This window comes from Nymphalis io, chromosome 5 (genome assembly GCF_905147045.1).
Source record: "Nymphalis io chromosome 5, ilAglIoxx1.1, whole genome shotgun sequence".
Taxonomy (NCBI): domain Eukaryota; kingdom Metazoa; phylum Arthropoda; class Insecta; order Lepidoptera; family Nymphalidae; genus Nymphalis; species Nymphalis io.
Genome location: NC_065892.1, coordinates 5,382,341 through 5,400,448, shown reverse-complemented (window position 1 = coordinate 5,400,448; position 18,108 = coordinate 5,382,341). Strand labels below are relative to the sequence as shown.

The 18,108-nt window shown below is 35.9% G+C and overlaps 2 protein-coding genes across 2 annotated transcripts; one reads left to right on the top strand and one right to left on the bottom strand.

The window, feature by feature from the left end:
* Positions 1 to 362: 362 nt before the first annotated feature.
* LOC126768473 (exocyst complex component 4) lies at positions 363 to 17,964 on the bottom strand. Its single transcript, XM_050486603.1, has 17 exons — positions 17,788 to 17,964; positions 17,444 to 17,605; positions 16,534 to 16,703; positions 16,075 to 16,228; positions 15,207 to 15,330; positions 14,503 to 14,660; positions 13,836 to 14,050; positions 13,529 to 13,625; positions 3,968 to 4,133; positions 3,528 to 3,660; positions 2,786 to 2,935; positions 2,412 to 2,700; positions 2,155 to 2,286; positions 1,698 to 1,862; positions 1,382 to 1,534; positions 1,034 to 1,222; positions 363 to 835 (listed from the first exon to the last, which is right to left on the bottom strand). Exons 1-17 carry the CDS (start codon positions 17,842 to 17,844, stop codon positions 671 to 673), a joined length of 2,679 nt encoding a protein of 892 aa, XP_050342560.1. The 5' UTR covers positions 17,845 to 17,964; the 3' UTR covers positions 363 to 670.
* Positions 8,219 to 10,799, top strand: LOC126768501 (cytochrome P450 6B6-like). Its single transcript, XM_050486658.1, has 2 exons — positions 8,219 to 9,654; positions 10,238 to 10,799. Exons 1-2 carry the CDS (start codon positions 8,295 to 8,297, stop codon positions 10,414 to 10,416), a joined length of 1,539 nt encoding a protein of 512 aa, XP_050342615.1. The 5' UTR covers positions 8,219 to 8,294; the 3' UTR covers positions 10,417 to 10,799.
* Positions 17,965 to 18,108: the final 144 nt, after the last annotated feature.

The following is an 18,108-nucleotide window of genomic DNA, read 5'->3' as shown; positions in this document are numbered from 1 at the left end:
ACATCAATATGTGATTATCTTAATAAAAACCACTGTGCATAGACATAATATATGCATTTAATTACTATCTACATTTCAAAGCTATATTTAACAATAGTTAGCAAATGGGCTACCTGATGGATAAGTGGCCAATGACTATGGTGATGGCCGTTATGTGGGTTGCCAGTATAAGAAATAAATAAATATATTTAATTTTATAATAAATTATTTTTGCAAATACTTGCTTTTTAATTTTATATATTAATCTCATCAATATAATTATTAGGCCTGCAATAATAATATTATAGAGGTGTGAAATAAATATATTTTAAATAAAATAACCTTTCGTAATATTAAACTTTTAATTATACAAAACAATTATATGATTCATAAATGTTGGTTTAAAATAATTGTTATATTAAAATAATAATATTGTTTACTGAACTTAGAAAATAAATAATACATCATTGCTATAACAAATATTCCTACTTAATGTGCCAAATACATAATTAATTAGTGATCTAATTAATAAAAGTGACAATAATCTTGCATCGCGTACAAATAAGGATCATCGAATTCAGATATATGCTGGGTATTTTTCTAATATTGTCAGAATTTGGATATGGCATACGGCTAGCATCAAGCTATATCGTAAAATCTATGAGCTCAAGTCCGTAGGCCGGTGCGGCGATCACACGGTGACGCCGACGTGTCCGAGCGCGGCCGATAGCTGGCGGAGTTGCGCGCGCATCTCGGCGTCCGACAGCCCGCGACGCGCTCCGATGACCTTGAAGGCGTTTAGGTATTCCAGCTCCGAGAATTGCGGACCCTTCTCGCGGACCGACGTTATTATTTCCTGGGGACATAGTAACGCTCTTTGTCAAGCACGTACAGATAGGTACTACTTACTTATCACTAATTTTAGTATAATCATCGACAAAAGGGCCAGACCATCTTAATTTCTACGATTGGAACAAGAGTTTCTCTCACAGACAAAATACCGATTTGCTAGTCTGCTTTCAAATTACAAAATAAAGCGAGCGGGTCGCGGTACCTCCGGCGTGCAGGCCAGCAGGTGCAGGTAGGCGTGCGCGGCGTGCAGCCCGTCGTGCGGCAGCGCCAGCGCGGCGAGGCAGTGGCGCAGCGTGGCCAGCCGCGCACCCGCCGCGCCCGCGCCGCGCTCGCTCTGCCAGCGCCACACCACCGCCGCCGACATCATCTCGCCCACGCCGCTCATTATGTACTGCGGGCGGACGGACGTTACTGAGAGACTGATCGTACTCGACCGTCTCTGATATTTTCGGTGAGACAGATAATGTTTCCATATTTTTTTATGTCTTAAACCTAAAAAAAGGATATATTTTGATGACATATTATAGAAAAATGCAAGTGGAGCACTGACCGCGAGTGCGGAGGGTGCGAGCAGAGTGACCGCGTGTTCGTGGAAAGCGAGCAAGCGATGTGCGAGTCTCGTGGCGCCGCCCGCCTGCTCCTCGCCTTCCGGCCCTTCGGACTTCTCCTCTTGTCCCAGGTAGTGGAAGCACTCGATGCGCATCTTCAATGACAAAATTAAATTATTTCTTTATCATATCTTTATACAGGCGTACATTCTATAAATCGTTTGATTTCACTTAAGAGATTTAATTCAAACATACGAATGAAAATTAATAAGCCACGAATGTCTCCGTATTAAATCTCCGAGTGAACAATCGCCTCACCTCTAAGTGCAGGAACACTAAGCACTTGTGTGCGATCTCGTCGAACACGGCGGCCGTGGCGGCCATGTCACTCTGGAACTTCTCCGACAACTTGAGTCCCGCGCCCGTCGCGTTCGACGCGCTCACTAAGCTCGGTATAGTCTTGATGTTCGTGCTCAGCCACTCCTGTGTCATCGATATACTTAACAGTTAGAATTGGTCCACATTAGACGACGTGTGTATGTACGACTGACAGTTTTGTTTCTGGCCAGCGGTTGACCCTTGCTGCTTCCACTATATGTTGTGCATACGGTCTCGTACTAATAAACGTAATTCATAATTAATACAAAGCGAATAAAGAGTGTATGTCGGATCAAGGCAGGTTTTTACAATGTACTTTTTGCAGTGATCTACCTATTAAGTAAACATTTATAAACAATCTTTCAATATAATTATTAGTTTAAAAAAAATAACGTACCATACTTTCGCACAGTAGAGCTAAATCAACGAGTGTGTTGATGTCTGCGACAATCTCGCGGTTAGAGACTTCGCCGTCTCCCAGGCTTGTTCCGAGGATCTCTGCTTCTCTTTCGTACGCTTGCTTTAGCTCCTAATTTGTTTAGAACACAAACACTTAATAAAATACTTTCGGGAAAAAAAAATTGAAAATTGACATTCTGTAGTGTAGAGCAAACAGTATTATCAAAAAATTTGTGTGAATTTTACTGCTCTAACCTGTGCAGTGTAGTCGCCGTGCTCGACGGCGGCGCGGTAGTTGGGCAAGGCTTGCAGGAAGCGCACGATGTCGTCGTCGGCCAGCCAGCGCGCGGCGCGGGCGGGCGGCGCGGGCGCCAAGCGCGCGTGTGCGGCGCGCGCGTGCACGGCCAGCGACGACAGCGCCGCCTCGCACGCGCGCAGCGCCGCCGAGCCGCCGCACGACCCGCAGCGTCGCGCCGCCAGCGCACTCTCCCGCACCGCGCTCCACGCCTCGATACAGCACGCGAACACCGGCCGCTGACCGACGCTGTACATCACGGTCCGATTCATATTTACATACTATGCAGACTATTTTTATTTTGAGTTTCAATTATGATTATACTGATACCGACGTGTGCTCTGGCGGCAGCGCTCGCTCGCGCCAGGCGGCGGGCGCGCGCATGGCCGTGTCGATCTGCGTGCGCGCGCTTTGTGCGAGTCGCTCGCTCTCGCCCCAGCGCACGTAGTCCGAGATGAATGCGCGAAGCGAGCACTCGCTGCCTCTATAACCAACGATACATAATTATCATCAATCAAAAAAATAATTCACGTATGGTGGCAGAGAAAATTGTTGTTTTTTTATAAGCATGTCATTTACATGCATATAATGCACAAATCAGGTGGTACCACTATTTGTCGCCGGGGCTAGATGGGCTCCTGTATCCGAGAGCCTCCTAGGAATGCAGGTCCTAGGCGGTCTAACCGTTGAATAAGAAACGCGTAAATGCGTTTGTCCAGCGAAAAATAAAAGATTAGAAAAAATATATATTAACATATAATAAAAAAAAGTTTTGCTATGAGAAAAACGAGTAAAAGATTTATAGAAAGACAAAGCTAGAAGATTTGCTTGTATAACAGATATTTTAAGCTCAATTTACATAATTAAATTGACCATTCGAAATAGTCCCTGTATAAGTGTAGGTTGCGCAAGCGATCCCGTGACGTCCGGGAAGAAGAAACGGAGTCGGTACCGCTTTTAGTATGTATTCCGATGCCTTCAGCGCCTGCGAGTCCCACATACCCCCAAATCGTGTGGGAAACACGTAAATGCGTTTTGCATTTAATAAGTTCCAGCGAAAAAAAAAGTGTATTTACCCAGGCCGCTCAAGATGTGCGCAGAGCGCATGCAACGCTGGGAGCACAGCGTGCAATAGAGCAGGGTCGGGGCGACATACCAGCGGATAGCGCTGTCGACGCGACACCACTCCCGTGACCGGAGGGGTAGCCACTATAACACATAAAAATTCTAGAGTTTGTAACGAAAATTTTCCAGATACTTGTTGTACAGTAAGAGCAATTTACTGTTTTTATGTATAGTACGATTAATTTGAGGCAGTTAAAGCACGCTGTTCCAATGCGGTCCCACACGTGCAGATTTCCTTTTCCTTCATAGCCGAGCAAGAGATCAATTATAAGCACATGATAATTCAATGGTGCTTGTCACGGTTTGAACTTACAATAATCGTTTAATATGCAGGTGTTCTAACCACTGAGCCATGATATATACTATACATATTATAGAAAAAAATACGTACCCGTAAGCTTGAATAACTTATCACGTCGACGCTGTGGTCGCTTCTTTGAAAAGTAATCGGAAAGACGCAACTCGGGCGTGTTGCTGTCAGTTGTATTTGCGTTTGATCGTTGTGCCGCTAAGTTGACACTCTCTATTTCTAAGTATTCCGTGAGAAGGAGTTGCATCTGTAGCGAAAAACTTGATAATAAAATTTTTATGAATGTATTTTTATACATCGTCTTTCAATATTAGTTGAACAAAACATTATCAACTAACGTTGGAGGATGATGATAGTACGAGATAAAAAAAAAATATTGGGGTCAATATAAATATTATTATTGTTATTCTCCTGTCTGCCAAAACCAATTTTTTCGTGTCTGCCCCTGTATAACGAAAGCAAAGAATAGTATTTATATAATAAGAGTAAAATATAATTATTTCTAAATACACACATCAAAAAAGTCGAAGCAACGTGTACCTACAATTTGATAATTAGAATGTTCTTTTTTGTATTTTATTATTTAAATAATGACGTAACAAAAATTTTATTATTTCAAATAGTTTTTCTAATTTATAAAATTATTATTTAATATTATGTGTACTGTATCATATATAAAACAAACCAAGGTACCTAAGCAACTAAATTTTTTTAAATCTTCAAAAAAAAATCGATGAGTCTGTTTGTGTCCTGTAAAACACGTCCTTGGAACATGACCCATGCGTGCTCGATGGGGTTGAGGTCTGGCGATTGTGAAGGCCAGGACAAAACCCGGATGTTTTCCATTGCCAAGTATATTATAACTGTCAAAAAAGAATGTCACTGGTCATTCAGTGAAAAAGAAAAAAGAAAAGAAAAAGAAGAATTACAGGACGCTTGATGAAAAAAAGAGGGCTTTTTCGAGGGATCTTGGAAGGACGAGGATTGGAAAAGACCGACGCTAGCGGGTAAGATATCCTATTCTGCACGTGGAAAATAAGAAGAGTTGACAGTTGCGGTAGCTCGTTCGAGTAATATTAAACAATTTAAGTATTTATTAATATGTTTACTTTGGTGATATTTCATTATTTATATAAAGTTACTACGTAAATTGATTATTACGTAATGGAAGAAAGGAATTAATAGCTTACTATACATTCATTAATATTTAATTTAAATATATATTGTTAAGGCTCAGTATTAGACATAATGGGTTATTTGAGGTTAATAAGTGAGAACGTTAATTTATACTAAATTTATTTTATTATGATTTTATGCTTAAATACTTTGAAAAGGCTTGATCATTTAGTTTATGTGTAAAGAATGAAAATAAAAATAATTTGTACCAATTAATATAATTATTTAATTAATAAACCTTCTATATTCCTAGTGCATATTTAACAAGTACTCACTGGTCCACAAAGCTGTGTGTGAACACGCATTGTCATGCATTAAGGTGAATTCGGTGTCAAGGGTTTGTGCAAATGGACGGACATACGGCCTAAGAACATTCTTAAAGTAATTTTCAGCGTTCATGTTTCCATTTACAAAAACGAGCTCGAATTGAGTGGATGTTCTCCTTCCGCCGTCTAGATATGTTGCTCAGTATATCTAGTGTTCGTGAAACGCCGCAAAAGACGGCAAATGACGCTTCTGTTGACATCGAAATGACGAGATACCTAAAATAGATTTCTTCCCGCTTGTAACATCCCTACAGCTCTTTGCATTTCATTTGCGGTCAAATGACGTCACTCCATGACGTAAAGAATGTCCCACAATTAAATATTTTTGAAAACTCTTCAAATTCAAATTTTAATTAGCAAAAAAAAAACACATTTTAATTCAAAAAAAAATCCATGCTTTTAATTTTGTGAGAAAACAAAACACAATCGAAAAGTTATTTTACGACCAGTCAGTATGTTATCTCGAACAAAAAAAAGTTATATACCTTTGGTAAGAAAAAAATATAACAATTGATTAATATAATTTGTAGAATTTGTAACATGTTGCTTAGAATTTTGTGATGAGTATATAAAGATTTGCGAGATAACGCAGTTTTTTTAAAAGTCGACCATTTCCATAAATAAGTAAATAAATTACAAAATACATTATGTTACACAAAACAAATAAGTAATTACACAGTTATATAGTCAAATATCAGTATATACTTTAGTAATAACAAAGTGAGGTAGAATATGTATACGCAAAATAAACTTTAGTAAATAAATAAATCATAAAGTTCTAAGTGACAGGTGAATCAAAATAGTAAAGTCAATCGTGTGTGACATATATGACGAATAATCTTCGGATAATATACAGGTATATATTAACCGCAATGTCCTAACTGAATGACTATAACGGACAGAGTTGAAGTCGGAGACCATAGTTTTGTAATATAAATACACACTTAGGGAAAGTGTGTAATTTTTAATAGTTCCAATGATGAATGGTTATGATCAATGAAGACAACTAACATCCCTTCCAGGAAATTAACTGCCATACATTCCGAGTAAATGAAAAAGTTATCTGGACTCTACGTCGTCAATAGTTTTTTATCCTGAAACGTTGATTGTAAGGTTGCATGGCAATAACGCGAATATAAATTAATCATAAGATAAACACTTCTGTGGAAATACAAAAAAAAAAGTTCCAATTTTTTGACTTGTCATTCTTTTTAACACACGAAGACAAATAAATGGGCATATATTTAATTTTCAGATTAGACAAACGAGTCTTGCTAAAACGCACAACATAATATGTATACTTTGCTATGTAAATTCCGCGGTTGCTAGCCGCCGCAAGTAATTAGAACGTATTATACATAATAAATAATTACACATACATTATACATCATAAATATAATTCGTTTAATTAAAAATTTAACAGGCACAGATTTCGTTCGCCTGAAACAAACTTTACTTCGATCTCTTTTTCGTCGAGGAAAGATTTTTTTTTTTTCTCTAAACATACACACATGAAAATTAGACGCGCAATTATTCTGTATGATGGTAAGTGGTCACTACTCTATACACATTGACAGTGAGTAAATCAAGAGAGAAACCTTACATCATAATTATGTCTCGTTGAGTTGTAATTGCACTTGTTTACTCATGCTTCATAACACAACATAGCAGTACTAAGTACCTACTGCGGCTTAGCGGAATAAAGGAGAAGAAGATTTTACTCATTGTCAGACAGGGTCGCACAGTCTGAACGTTACTCTTTAAGGTTGCCCAGGTTACTGAAAACATTGAAAAATACAAGGGAGATCTTCCTTGTATCTTTATCGTGCGTGTAAAAAATTATCGTTTATTCTAGATTCGTATGCCATTTTTTGTTTCTTTTTTTTATAACAATATCCAGTTATAAATCAAAATATATAATAATATCTGTATAAACATTACATCAAATTCCACGAAGTAACTCTGAACTATCGTCCTACGCTGAGACTTATTGATTATAGTCATTAATGCACTTACAACTCAAAGTACACGGTACAAGGATTCTATTTTTTGTTGATGAAATATATTAAGATGTTTAAATCATTCGATTTTCATATGAAAAAAATAACTCACCTCACCTAATAGGTTATAATAAAACTTTTAACTGATGAAATTATATTTAACATGTCAACAACAAATAAAAATAAAATTAGGTTGCACAATAATTTCATTATTTCAGTACTAAGTTATCACTGTTCAACTATAAATAAAATTACATAAGCTTTGCGCTTGTGCTCGAACTATGTTTAGAACATATCAAATTGCACAATAATTTCATTTCCTTTGGACCTGTGCTCAACCTATGTTGCGTAATATCTTTATATTACATTGTACATGATGTTGCATAATAATTTCATATATTTAAGGTTGTGCTAATATCAAGAAAATAAAAAACACACAAAACAATGACTTCAATATTTCTCTTGCGATGTTTTTTTAAAAACGGTATGTTGCTTGAGCTTTTTTCATAAAAATACATAATTACTACAATTAGTTCTCCGTTAGTTTAAAGCACTATTATAAGGTTTTAGAATATTATAAGAGAATTGTAGTTACAATTAATTAATATATTGAACACATTGAGTCCATTGAACAAAAAATATTTATCTATTTTTATATCATTCGTTTTTAGTGAGTTCATACACACATTTAATACACAGTTGGTATATTTTAATTTGCCGTGTCTGTAATACAGGTTTTTGTATTAACTTAATAACGATGTGTCATCGCTGAATACGGCATGACCACAAAAACTTCATATAAAATGCTTTAGTGTGTTTAAACCAACAGACATGTGCAGTTCTCTGTGATATGTTAGTTAAAACGCTTAACTCTAATAGTGAAAAAACACAGTGTGATAGGACAAAATGATAGGTTTAACCTTATTTATAATTGCCATTTTCGCTCTATATTTATATGGAAAGCGAAACCACAAGTATTGGGAATTAAAAGGAGTAAAACACGACCAACCCTTACCATTTTTTGGTAACAATGCGAGAAATAATTTTATGCGAAAAAGTGTAACCGAATTGTGTTCTGAATTGTACTGGAAATATTCAAACGAAAAAGTGGTAGGATTTTATCGAGCGTCTCGTGCTGAATTAATAATCAGAGATCCTGAAATGGTCAAGCGGATACTAATAACAGATTTTAGCCATTTTTATCCGCGTGGTTTAAATCAACACAAACAGGAAATAGAACCCTTGCTGAGAAATCTATTTTTTGCGGACGGAGATATATGGAAATTACTACGGCAGCGAATGACGCCCGCCTTCTCGAGCGGCAAGTTAAAGGCTATGTTTCCGTTGATCGTGGAACGTGCTGAGAAACTTCAAACGCGAGCACTTACTGCCGCCACCGCCGGAAAAGCAATCGATGCGCGCGACCTCATGGCTCGCTATACTACTGACTTTATCGGCGCCTGCGGTTTTGGACTCGATTCCGACTCCCTTCAAGACGAGAATTCCGCATTCAGACGACTCGGCGCTAATATATTTAAAATAGGCCCTAAAGAAATTTTCATAATTACATTAAAACAACTTTTTCCGAGCATGTTTAAAAAGTTGAAATCGATGAGTCGGGTCGAAAAACAAATACTTCAATTAGTGGACGCAGTTCAGCGGCAGAGAAACTATAAACCGTCTGGCAGAAACGATTTCATAGACTTACTACTCGAGAGCAAAATGAAAGGTACGATAGTAGGGGAGTCTATCGAGAGAATAAAACCAGACGGGAAGCCAGAAGTTGCTACTTTAGAATTAGATGATGAGTTAATAGCAGCTCAAGTGTTTATATTTTTCGCGGCTGGCTTTGAAACATCCTCATCCGCGACTAGTATTACTCTACACGAACTTGCCCATAATCCAGAAGTGCAAGCAAAGGTACATGAAGAGATTGATAGAGTTTTAGCGAAATACGACAATAAACTCAGCTACGACGCTATTAAGGAAATGTCTTATCTAGAGTCAACGTTCAAAGAAGGAATGAGAATCTTTCCGTCACTGGGTTTCTTGATAAGAGAGTGTGCACGCAAGTACACTTTCGAGGACATAAATCTGACAATAGATGAAGGAGTGAGAGTGATAATACCGCTTCAAGCAATGCACAACGATCCTAAATACTTCGATAACCCGACTGAATTCCGACCGGAAAGATTTCTAGAGTGCACTTCGACGAATAATAAATACACATATTTACCATTTGGTGACGGACCACGTGCTTGTATAGGTAGGTCCTTAAGTGCACTCTATACGTGACCTTACATATCATTCTCAATTACCTATCACATTATCAAATACTTATTATTCAATTGCATTTGTATATTATTAATTATTTATTATTTGTTTTGATGATGACTCGCATCATTTCGAATTACTCACATCGTAGTGCATAATAGAAAAAAAATATTCGTAATTTGCGATTGACTATTATATGAATTTAAAGACACAGAGCTGGACAAAGCTCTCCTCTCCCGTTACGATTACTGACTAGCTTTCTCCATAAGAGTCGGTCGAATTTACATGTGACAGAATTTTATCTGACACATTGATGTTTCATTAGTAACTGTAAATGTAGTAACTGTAATTTCTAGGTTACGTCATTCTCTCTTTTTGAGCAGTTTCCATTGCGAAATACAAATTAAGCACATTAAAATTCTGTAGGGCATACCTATATTTGAGATCGCTATATTCAGTTAAGAGCCGTGTGTTTAATACATTGTTTTTTTTTAAATATAATGATATAGAGATATAGATTGTTTAAATATAACGAGATGGTTTAATGAATGAATTGTGGCTTTAAATGTTTCCAGGTGCGCGCTTGGGGTTAATGCAATCGTTAGCAGGGCTGGCGGCCATATTGTCGTGTTTCAGTGTTCGCCCCGCACCAAGCACGATTCGTCACCCACCCGTTAATCCTGCTTCGGGTATCGTGCAAAGTATACAGGATGGTCTACCACTGCTCTTCATTGAAAGGAAACAGCACATCTGAACTATATATTTCCAAGAGAAGATGACATTTCTTATATTTAATATTTTTCCTATTTATGAGATGCAAAATAGGATAACGCAATTAGTACTTTGATTTTAATTTATTATTGTATATTTTTATTAATACAATATAATTTATTTTATGTATTGAAACAGAATCTAAATTTAAATGTTACATATATTTTTTATGTAAAAATAGTATGTCCTGTACATATGTATACTTATTTGGAAATATGAGTTGACCTATTCTTCAGTATTTTTATGTGCAACATGTGTAAACTGAAACTAGATTTTTATAATCGCGATAATAGCAATATAAATTAAATAAACCGCATCTATTAAATAGACAATTGCTATTCCGCTGCGTAGGCACCCCGAGATCGTTCGGCGGGGTCGAGGACGCTTGTTTAAAATAAATATAGTATCAATATTACAGTGTAATTTATATCACGCAAGTGTCCACCCCCTCCTGACGTCGACGGCGTCCTAAAACATTGCATGCCTGAGGTGAGCTACCTTTAGGACGTATTCTTGTTCCAACAATCAACACTCATCTCCATACACATGCATCCTCACATCCAATAATTAAATTAAATATCGAGTCAAACTATTGTTTTCAGAAACATAATTATATAATTTCAAAGAACGTATAAAAAACCTAACCTACCGTTCCAATACGTCGGTACGTACGAAACTTACTCATATATATATTAATATGTATATAATATTTTAATATATCCTGGGACATTATTCACACACGGCTATTTGATCGAAACTAAGCAAAGCTCGTACTATGGAAACCGGACAACTGATATACTACATATACCACTTTTCTTATTGTAAATACATACTTATTTACATAATTACACCCAGACTGCCAACCGCGCAAACCGACCCGGCAATTATTAATATATTGCAAGACTAATTATTAAAAAAAAAACTAGATATAAAACTTTAAACGTAGTTCTTATACAGTCGGAACTAGTCGCAAACATCTTAATTGGATACTCGTGTCGGTTCTAGCGTCTAATATAATTGCTATTTTTATTTCAACATTAATATATAATTATACCTTGTGATAAAACAACTATGAAACTAGTTATAAAATTCTGCTTTATGAGCGTCAACTATTTGAACTAATGAACTTATGATTATTTTTATATGTATAGGTAATAAGTCTTTATAATACGAGTGAGTTACGAAGTGAGTTGTAACAGAATAGCATTGGAGTTGGCAGCACATTGGGCTCTGATAATAAATTGTTTGTTTTTTTTTTTTATAGAATAGGAAAGCGGACGTGCTTATGGGCCACCTGATGGTAAGTGGTCACCAAACGCCCTTAGACAATGGCATTGTAAGAAATGTCAACCATCGCTTACATAGCCAATGCGCCACCAACCATGGGAACTAAGATGTTATATCCCTTGTGCCTGTAATTACACTGGCTCACTCACCCTTCAAACCGGAACACAACAATAACAAGTACTTCTGTTTTGCGGTAGAATATCTAATGAGTAGGTGGTACCTACCCAGACGAGCTTGCACAAAGCCCTACCACCAGTAAGCTACCCAGACGAGCTTGCACAAAGCCCTATCACCAGTTGTCACAGTATCAAGGTCTTTAAATGTTAATCGAAAAATGTTAATATTTAAAAGGATGAGTGAACCGGGGTCACTTACCGCTTAATAAACAATTTAAATTTACGCTACGAAAATTATGTAATTATAAAAAGTCATTGAACAATGTCAAAAATGTGAATAGCAATAAAAATAAATGTTCTGCTAGCTATCCGCCCGGACTTAGTACTTACCTATTTGCCATAAAGTTGAAATGTCTAAATATAATATGTATTAACAAAAGTAACGTAGTATATGTAGTATATCAGTTGTCTGGTTTCCATAGCACAGGCTTTGTACAAGCTTAATTTGGGATCAGATGGCCGTGAGTGAAAAATGATATTATTATATTATTATTATTATAATTTCTTAGCGGATGCTAAATGATATGATTAACGTATGTTTCAAACTTCAGTACAGCCGGGACATAGAATTTTATATGTATAGATTATATAAATAGGATTACATTTATGAATCTCTTACATTCATAAGCGGTGGAAAATGAACACTCATTTTAAAATGTTGTACATACTGAAATATTAAAAGTCTGTTCTTAGTGACTATTTTAAGTTATACGCGGATGAAACCGCGGGCACAGCTAGTAAAAAAAATATATACACCGTGGAAAGTACTTCTGTTTTGCGGTAGTTTAGACAAGTTTAGACAGCAAAAAACATAACCATTATTATTTTGATTAAAAACTAATAAAATGGCAATTTTGGCTCATTTTGGCGAAGCATAATTAATTATATTATAAAAGTATATACAAATATTTAATAATTATAATACATTCATAAAGTATTTTAATAAATTGTTGTAATTTCTGATGCGTAGCCACATGAAGCGAATCCAAAACAGTAACAATTAATATTAATACTATTATTAAATAACAATATTTAATAAAAAAAACCACAACACAATTAAAATGTTTATTTCCGTCGAACGTAGCACACGATGACTTTTACAACACTCGCAATGCACTCGGATCAGCTAAACATGTATACTCTGTTTAATTCGAATCCGAGTGTTTCAGCGAATGTCTAAAATTATGCAAATTTTCGTACATACATACGTCTAACTAATTTTGAATTAACTGTTGCAAAAGTTAAATAACATTTAAAAATTAGTTGACACGATTGATCACTGAAGTAACATTAAGCCTATAAGCGATGATTGCAAAAACGTAGCAAATGTCAAAAAAGAGGCCAATCTTTCGCATATACTTTTAATGACAATTATAAAAGTACTAAATTAAATAATGCCCCCGAGTTATTTCCCAACTTTTCCACGGACATTTGGACCTTCGTTCTTCGATTCAAACATCTTGAACATGTCGTGAGGGAGCTGGTGAGCACTGCTGGGCCGTAGTGCAACAAGTGGTGAGAGTACGGTATGATACACACTCGCGACTTGTTGCACCGCGGCCAGTAGCGGAAGACGGCGCGCAGAAAATATGTGACGTCAGAACTATTGAATCAAAAATCAAAAATACTTACGACTTGTTGCACCGCACTCCAGTAGTGGTGCTCGGAGTGCAGTCCGCGCTCACTCAGCGCATGCCGCTGCAGCGCTGCCCGCCATAGCTGTAACAAGCTGTAACAAATAAAAACCAATACGTATAACGCATTTAAAAATTCTAGATTAAAACAAAACGAACACGAGTAAATTTTAATCGGTGTATTTTAAAATGATAATAATAGACCACTTTTACAAAGCATCTTATTTATATCCAGTTCCAATTTTAAAAAATGTATTTTAGAATACCATTTAGAATAGCAGTTATCGCGAGACCTTCTCACTTACCGTTTATTTCTGGTCCCGCAAGCTTTAAATTCTTCTGCCAAACAAGTGACCAGCCTCGCCAACGGTCTACCCGTCTCTGTCACACCTTCGACTTCTGGTATCTCTAAATCTTCTTCTCCATCGGCATCGGCTTCAATCTCGACTTCGTCAATGATACGTCGCGACACTGAATCGATAACCTCCAGTAATTCGGTCTGAATTTGAACTTTGAATTTCTGAAAATATTATACTTTGAAAACCTTGTGACATTGCTTAGCGATACAAATCGTTTTGTAAAAAGTCATGTTAGTAAGATCGAGATTTTAAAACTGTATTTAGTGCTCACAGTACTCATATGCCGTTGTGTTCTTGTATTGAGCCGGTTGGTGTGGTTGGTACTTGCCTTTCACGCCGAAGGTTGTGAGTTCGATTCCCACCCAGGACAGACATTTGTGTGCATGAATATGTCTGTTTGTCCTTAGTCTGGGTGTAATTATCTATATAAGTATGTATTTATAAAAGAAAAGTAGTATGTGTAGTATATCAGTTGTCTGGTTTCAATAGCACAAACTTTGTACAAGGTTAACTTGGGATCAGATGGCCGTGTGTAAAAATCAGCAACTAATTTATAATTATGGTATTACTAAATAGTTTTTAGTTAATGGAATAATACTTATTTAAGTCATACCTCAGTTGCTTCTTTCAGCTGCTCCAAGACACCCAAAGCTTCTAGCGATATCATGACAGTAGTTTCAAAAGTTTTATCCTCTTCCGTGAGGGATGCTTCGTACTCTGGTGTTATGTCTTGCAGATACGCATCTGTCACCTCTTCACTTTTTGTTAATTCTGGAATTTATTTATCTACTACATTAGGAGTCCTCTTAGCTTATAGCTGACAACGTGTATACTTAGTTTCATGGTGATATGTTGGTTAGTTAAGAAATGAAAGTGAAACAAACAAACTCACTTTGTAAAAGTGAGGATAAGCAGGTTATTTTTTAAAATTATTAGTATATTTTCTTGAAGTCAGTTTAATGTTTTTTTTTATTTTATTTTTTTAGAAAAGGTACATTACTCGCCTTGCAGTTTTACTTTTTTAGGATTGTAGAAAAAATAATGGATGATTATAATGTTGGAATAAGTAGATAAGCGCACAGCAAATTAAAATCTAACTCTAAATAGCATAGAATCAATAGTGACAAAATAATACAATAGCTATGTCAACAAAAACGCACACTGTACTCACTTTAATTATATCAAATAGAATACCAATAATTCCAAAAACAAACTAATAATGACAGACCTTCTTAAGAACTGGCATGCTTATTCATATAATGAACCATAAATCATAGGAACATACAAAACACAATAGATAATGAATTGTTGTATTACCAGCGAGCAATAACGCAGTCCGTCGTCTCGCCGACAGCCCTCGACCCAGCGGAGCGCGCTCACCGCGGTACACGGCACCGCTTATCCGTCGCACTATTATGTCGACCAACTCTATCTTCTTAGCCTTTTGTAATAATCAAAATTTAATGTTTTGTAAATAGGACAGTTTAAAAACATTAAACTAAAGTAAATACTAAGTAATAATGGCTTATAGACGTAACGCTACAATAATATTTTGAACAATTATTTGAAATCATATTTTGACTTAGTTTGAGGTTAAAAGTAAGAAGTTTTAATTGTTTCAGATGTAGACAGTTCACCGAGAAAAAAGTGAACTCGATAACCACGAGACTTAATGAGGCTGTAATAGTGGCAAACTCATCCACAGGACTATGATTTACTTGTAATTGAGAAGTTCTTCATTGACGGATTCAGCTTTTGTGCCGAACGAAATCATGGAAAGTTCCTAATTGAGCACGTTTAAAATAAACTCCTTGAAATAAAGAAAGAAATTGAATACCAGTTATCATGAAAGTTATTAGGAGAGTAACGGTGTCTCATGCTTCAAATTTTTATTAATGAGAAATCATGCAGTCAGTTTAGACAGTAACACTAAATACCAATTAAGAAAAAAAATATTCGAGTTCGAGAATATTTAACTTTCTCGGCGAAAGGACAAAATTTTCCTGACATCTATGGTATTGCGATTTTAAGCTACATTTTGTATTTTTATATTAGTCCAGAAGTAAAGAATGCAAACCATAATTTCCAAACAGTAAATATCTGCTTAGCAGATTAACAAGTTCCTTTGACAAGTGTACCTAAAAAAGGTAGTCATTGTGTTAGAAAAAGTTAGATAAAGTCTTACCTGCAGCTGTGCGGTGGTAGCGCTAAGCGCATGAACACGCGGAAGCTCCGTGCTGGCGGTGAGCAACGCCCCTCGCAGCGCTTGGGCCGCGCCCAGCACGCGCCCCGCACTTGCCAACTCGCGCGCGCTCCGCTCCGAAACCACCACACGCTCACTGTTTCGACATGAAATTACAACTGGTAAACCTTGTGCAAATTTAAGTACCACCCGATCATCAACGATTCTACCACGAAAGTCATTATAGACTAATTCCTAAATTCTAGCTTGAAAGGTGGGTGAGACAGTGTAATTTCAGACCCCATTGACAGTTTATGAATGCTTTCACTTCTTACAGAGCCAATGTCTAGGGGCTGTACTAAGTATTCAATATCAGTTGGCTTAGTTGAGAGTTTGTTTTTCTGTTAAGAGTAAAAAAAAATTGAAATATGTTTACCAAATAATTATGAAAAAAAAACTTACATATCAGTAAGCATTCTTAAAGCATGATGGTGTGTTCTAGCATCAGCCCAGAGCCGTCGCAAGTCATCCCTTCTGACACGCAGCAATGCCCTACATGCACCCAACCTAGCTTCAGCTGCAGAGCAATGCTGACCCCAAGCACCAAGAGCTGAACATACTGCACTAAATTTCTGCAATATTTATGATTTCATTTTCATTTGTATAAAAAATGATACAATTAGTCACTTCTACCATATATATTGCATATTGCCAATATAGCAATCTCTACAATATTAAATATTACACCAATATCAAATTAGCTACAAACAAAAATAAGAAGAATCTTTTTGACAAATTCTTTAATTTTATAGTTAGTAAAAGAAGTTCTAGAAAAATAAAGAAGCACGACACAAATACTCAACATGATATAGTATAGTCTATTCCAACCACAAGAGAAATAAAGATAAATAAACAACTTTGACATTGATTGACATGATATTAGTGGTCATGATCTTGAATAACACATGATATTTAGTATGAATTAAAAAAAGTTGTTTATGAATGTTGGTGAAGTTGTTATTTGAATTTTGGATGTGAAATTAAAGTGGATATAAATGGTTTAGTAGAATAGTGTGATATTATAAATAAAGATAGACAGAGCTAACTATCCAATTAATATAGCATATCACATGGAATGTGTTTATCTTTACTCCTTCTTCTATTGGAATAGGCTATAGATACATCACCTTGGCAACAGTATTGATTTTTTTGGATTTATGTTAGTTGTTCATTGTATAGTTTAAATTTGTAAAAGAAAATCCAATAATTAGCACAATATAATATAGATAAATCACCTCTGCTTCAATATAGATTTTATGGATATGTGTTAATAAAAAAAGAAATTATCAGTCCTCTGAAATATTTTACTCACTTGCATAACATCAGTAATTTCTTGAGCATGAGCTGCAACCAACTCATCAAGTCTAGCATCACTCTTTTTATATTCTTTTTCTAATTTTGCTCTCTCCTTTTCTCGTTGTTCATTTGTCTCACTTGCTGACAACGTACGAATCACCGACATGAGTAGCCCACTCTTTAAAATATAAGTTACATACTTTAATCAAAGTACATTTATATAATCGCATTTTAAATGAAAACACTTAAGTTAATATCTTATAATAATATATTACTTAAAGAGATACAGACTTCTAGTGATTTTTTTTCCGATCTTAAAGAAAATTAAAACTACATATGAATTAGATATTGGTCATGTACCGTTTCTTTCCCCTGTTTCACTCCTCGAGGTGGTTTAGTAGGTGGCGGAGAAGACATTTTGATTGTTTTTGACTTGAGAAAGTGAAATTAGCTATCGTTTGGTATCCACCTACAACAATTATTCTTCATTACAATCATTTATTTATCGAAATAAATAATCATCTGATCGAAGCCCGATTGGACGAATTGCAAATATGACAATGAAGTTGAAACGTCAGTTTAATGTTTTCATTATTTAGATTCAATGGTATGGTCTTTGGTAGAAAATTCAGTATGGTCTTAATCATTAGTAGTAAACCACTACTATTTTTAAATTTAAAA

Bases quoted from the DNA above. Each gene is read 5' to 3' on its own strand.
- LOC126768501 (XM_050486658.1), top strand. From the start codon at position 8,295: ATGATAGGTTTAACCTTATTTATAATTGCCATTTTCGCTCTATATTTA. The intron at 9,655-10,237 runs GTAGGTCCTTAA...AAATGTTTCCAG, and splicing joins CGGACCACGTGCTTGTATAG to GTGCGCGCTTGGGGTTAATG.
- LOC126768473 (XM_050486603.1), bottom strand. From the start codon at position 17,844: ATGTCTTCTCCGCCACCTACTAAACCACCTCGAGGAGTGAAACAGGGG. The intron at 14,661-15,206 runs GTAATACAACAA...AATAAATTCCAG, and splicing joins GACTGCGTTATTGCTCGCTG to AATTAACAAAAAGTGAAGAG. The intron at 836-1,033 runs GTACCGCGACCC...CTATGTCCCCAG, and splicing joins TGCTGGCCTGCACGCCGGAG to GAAATAATAACGTCGGTCCG.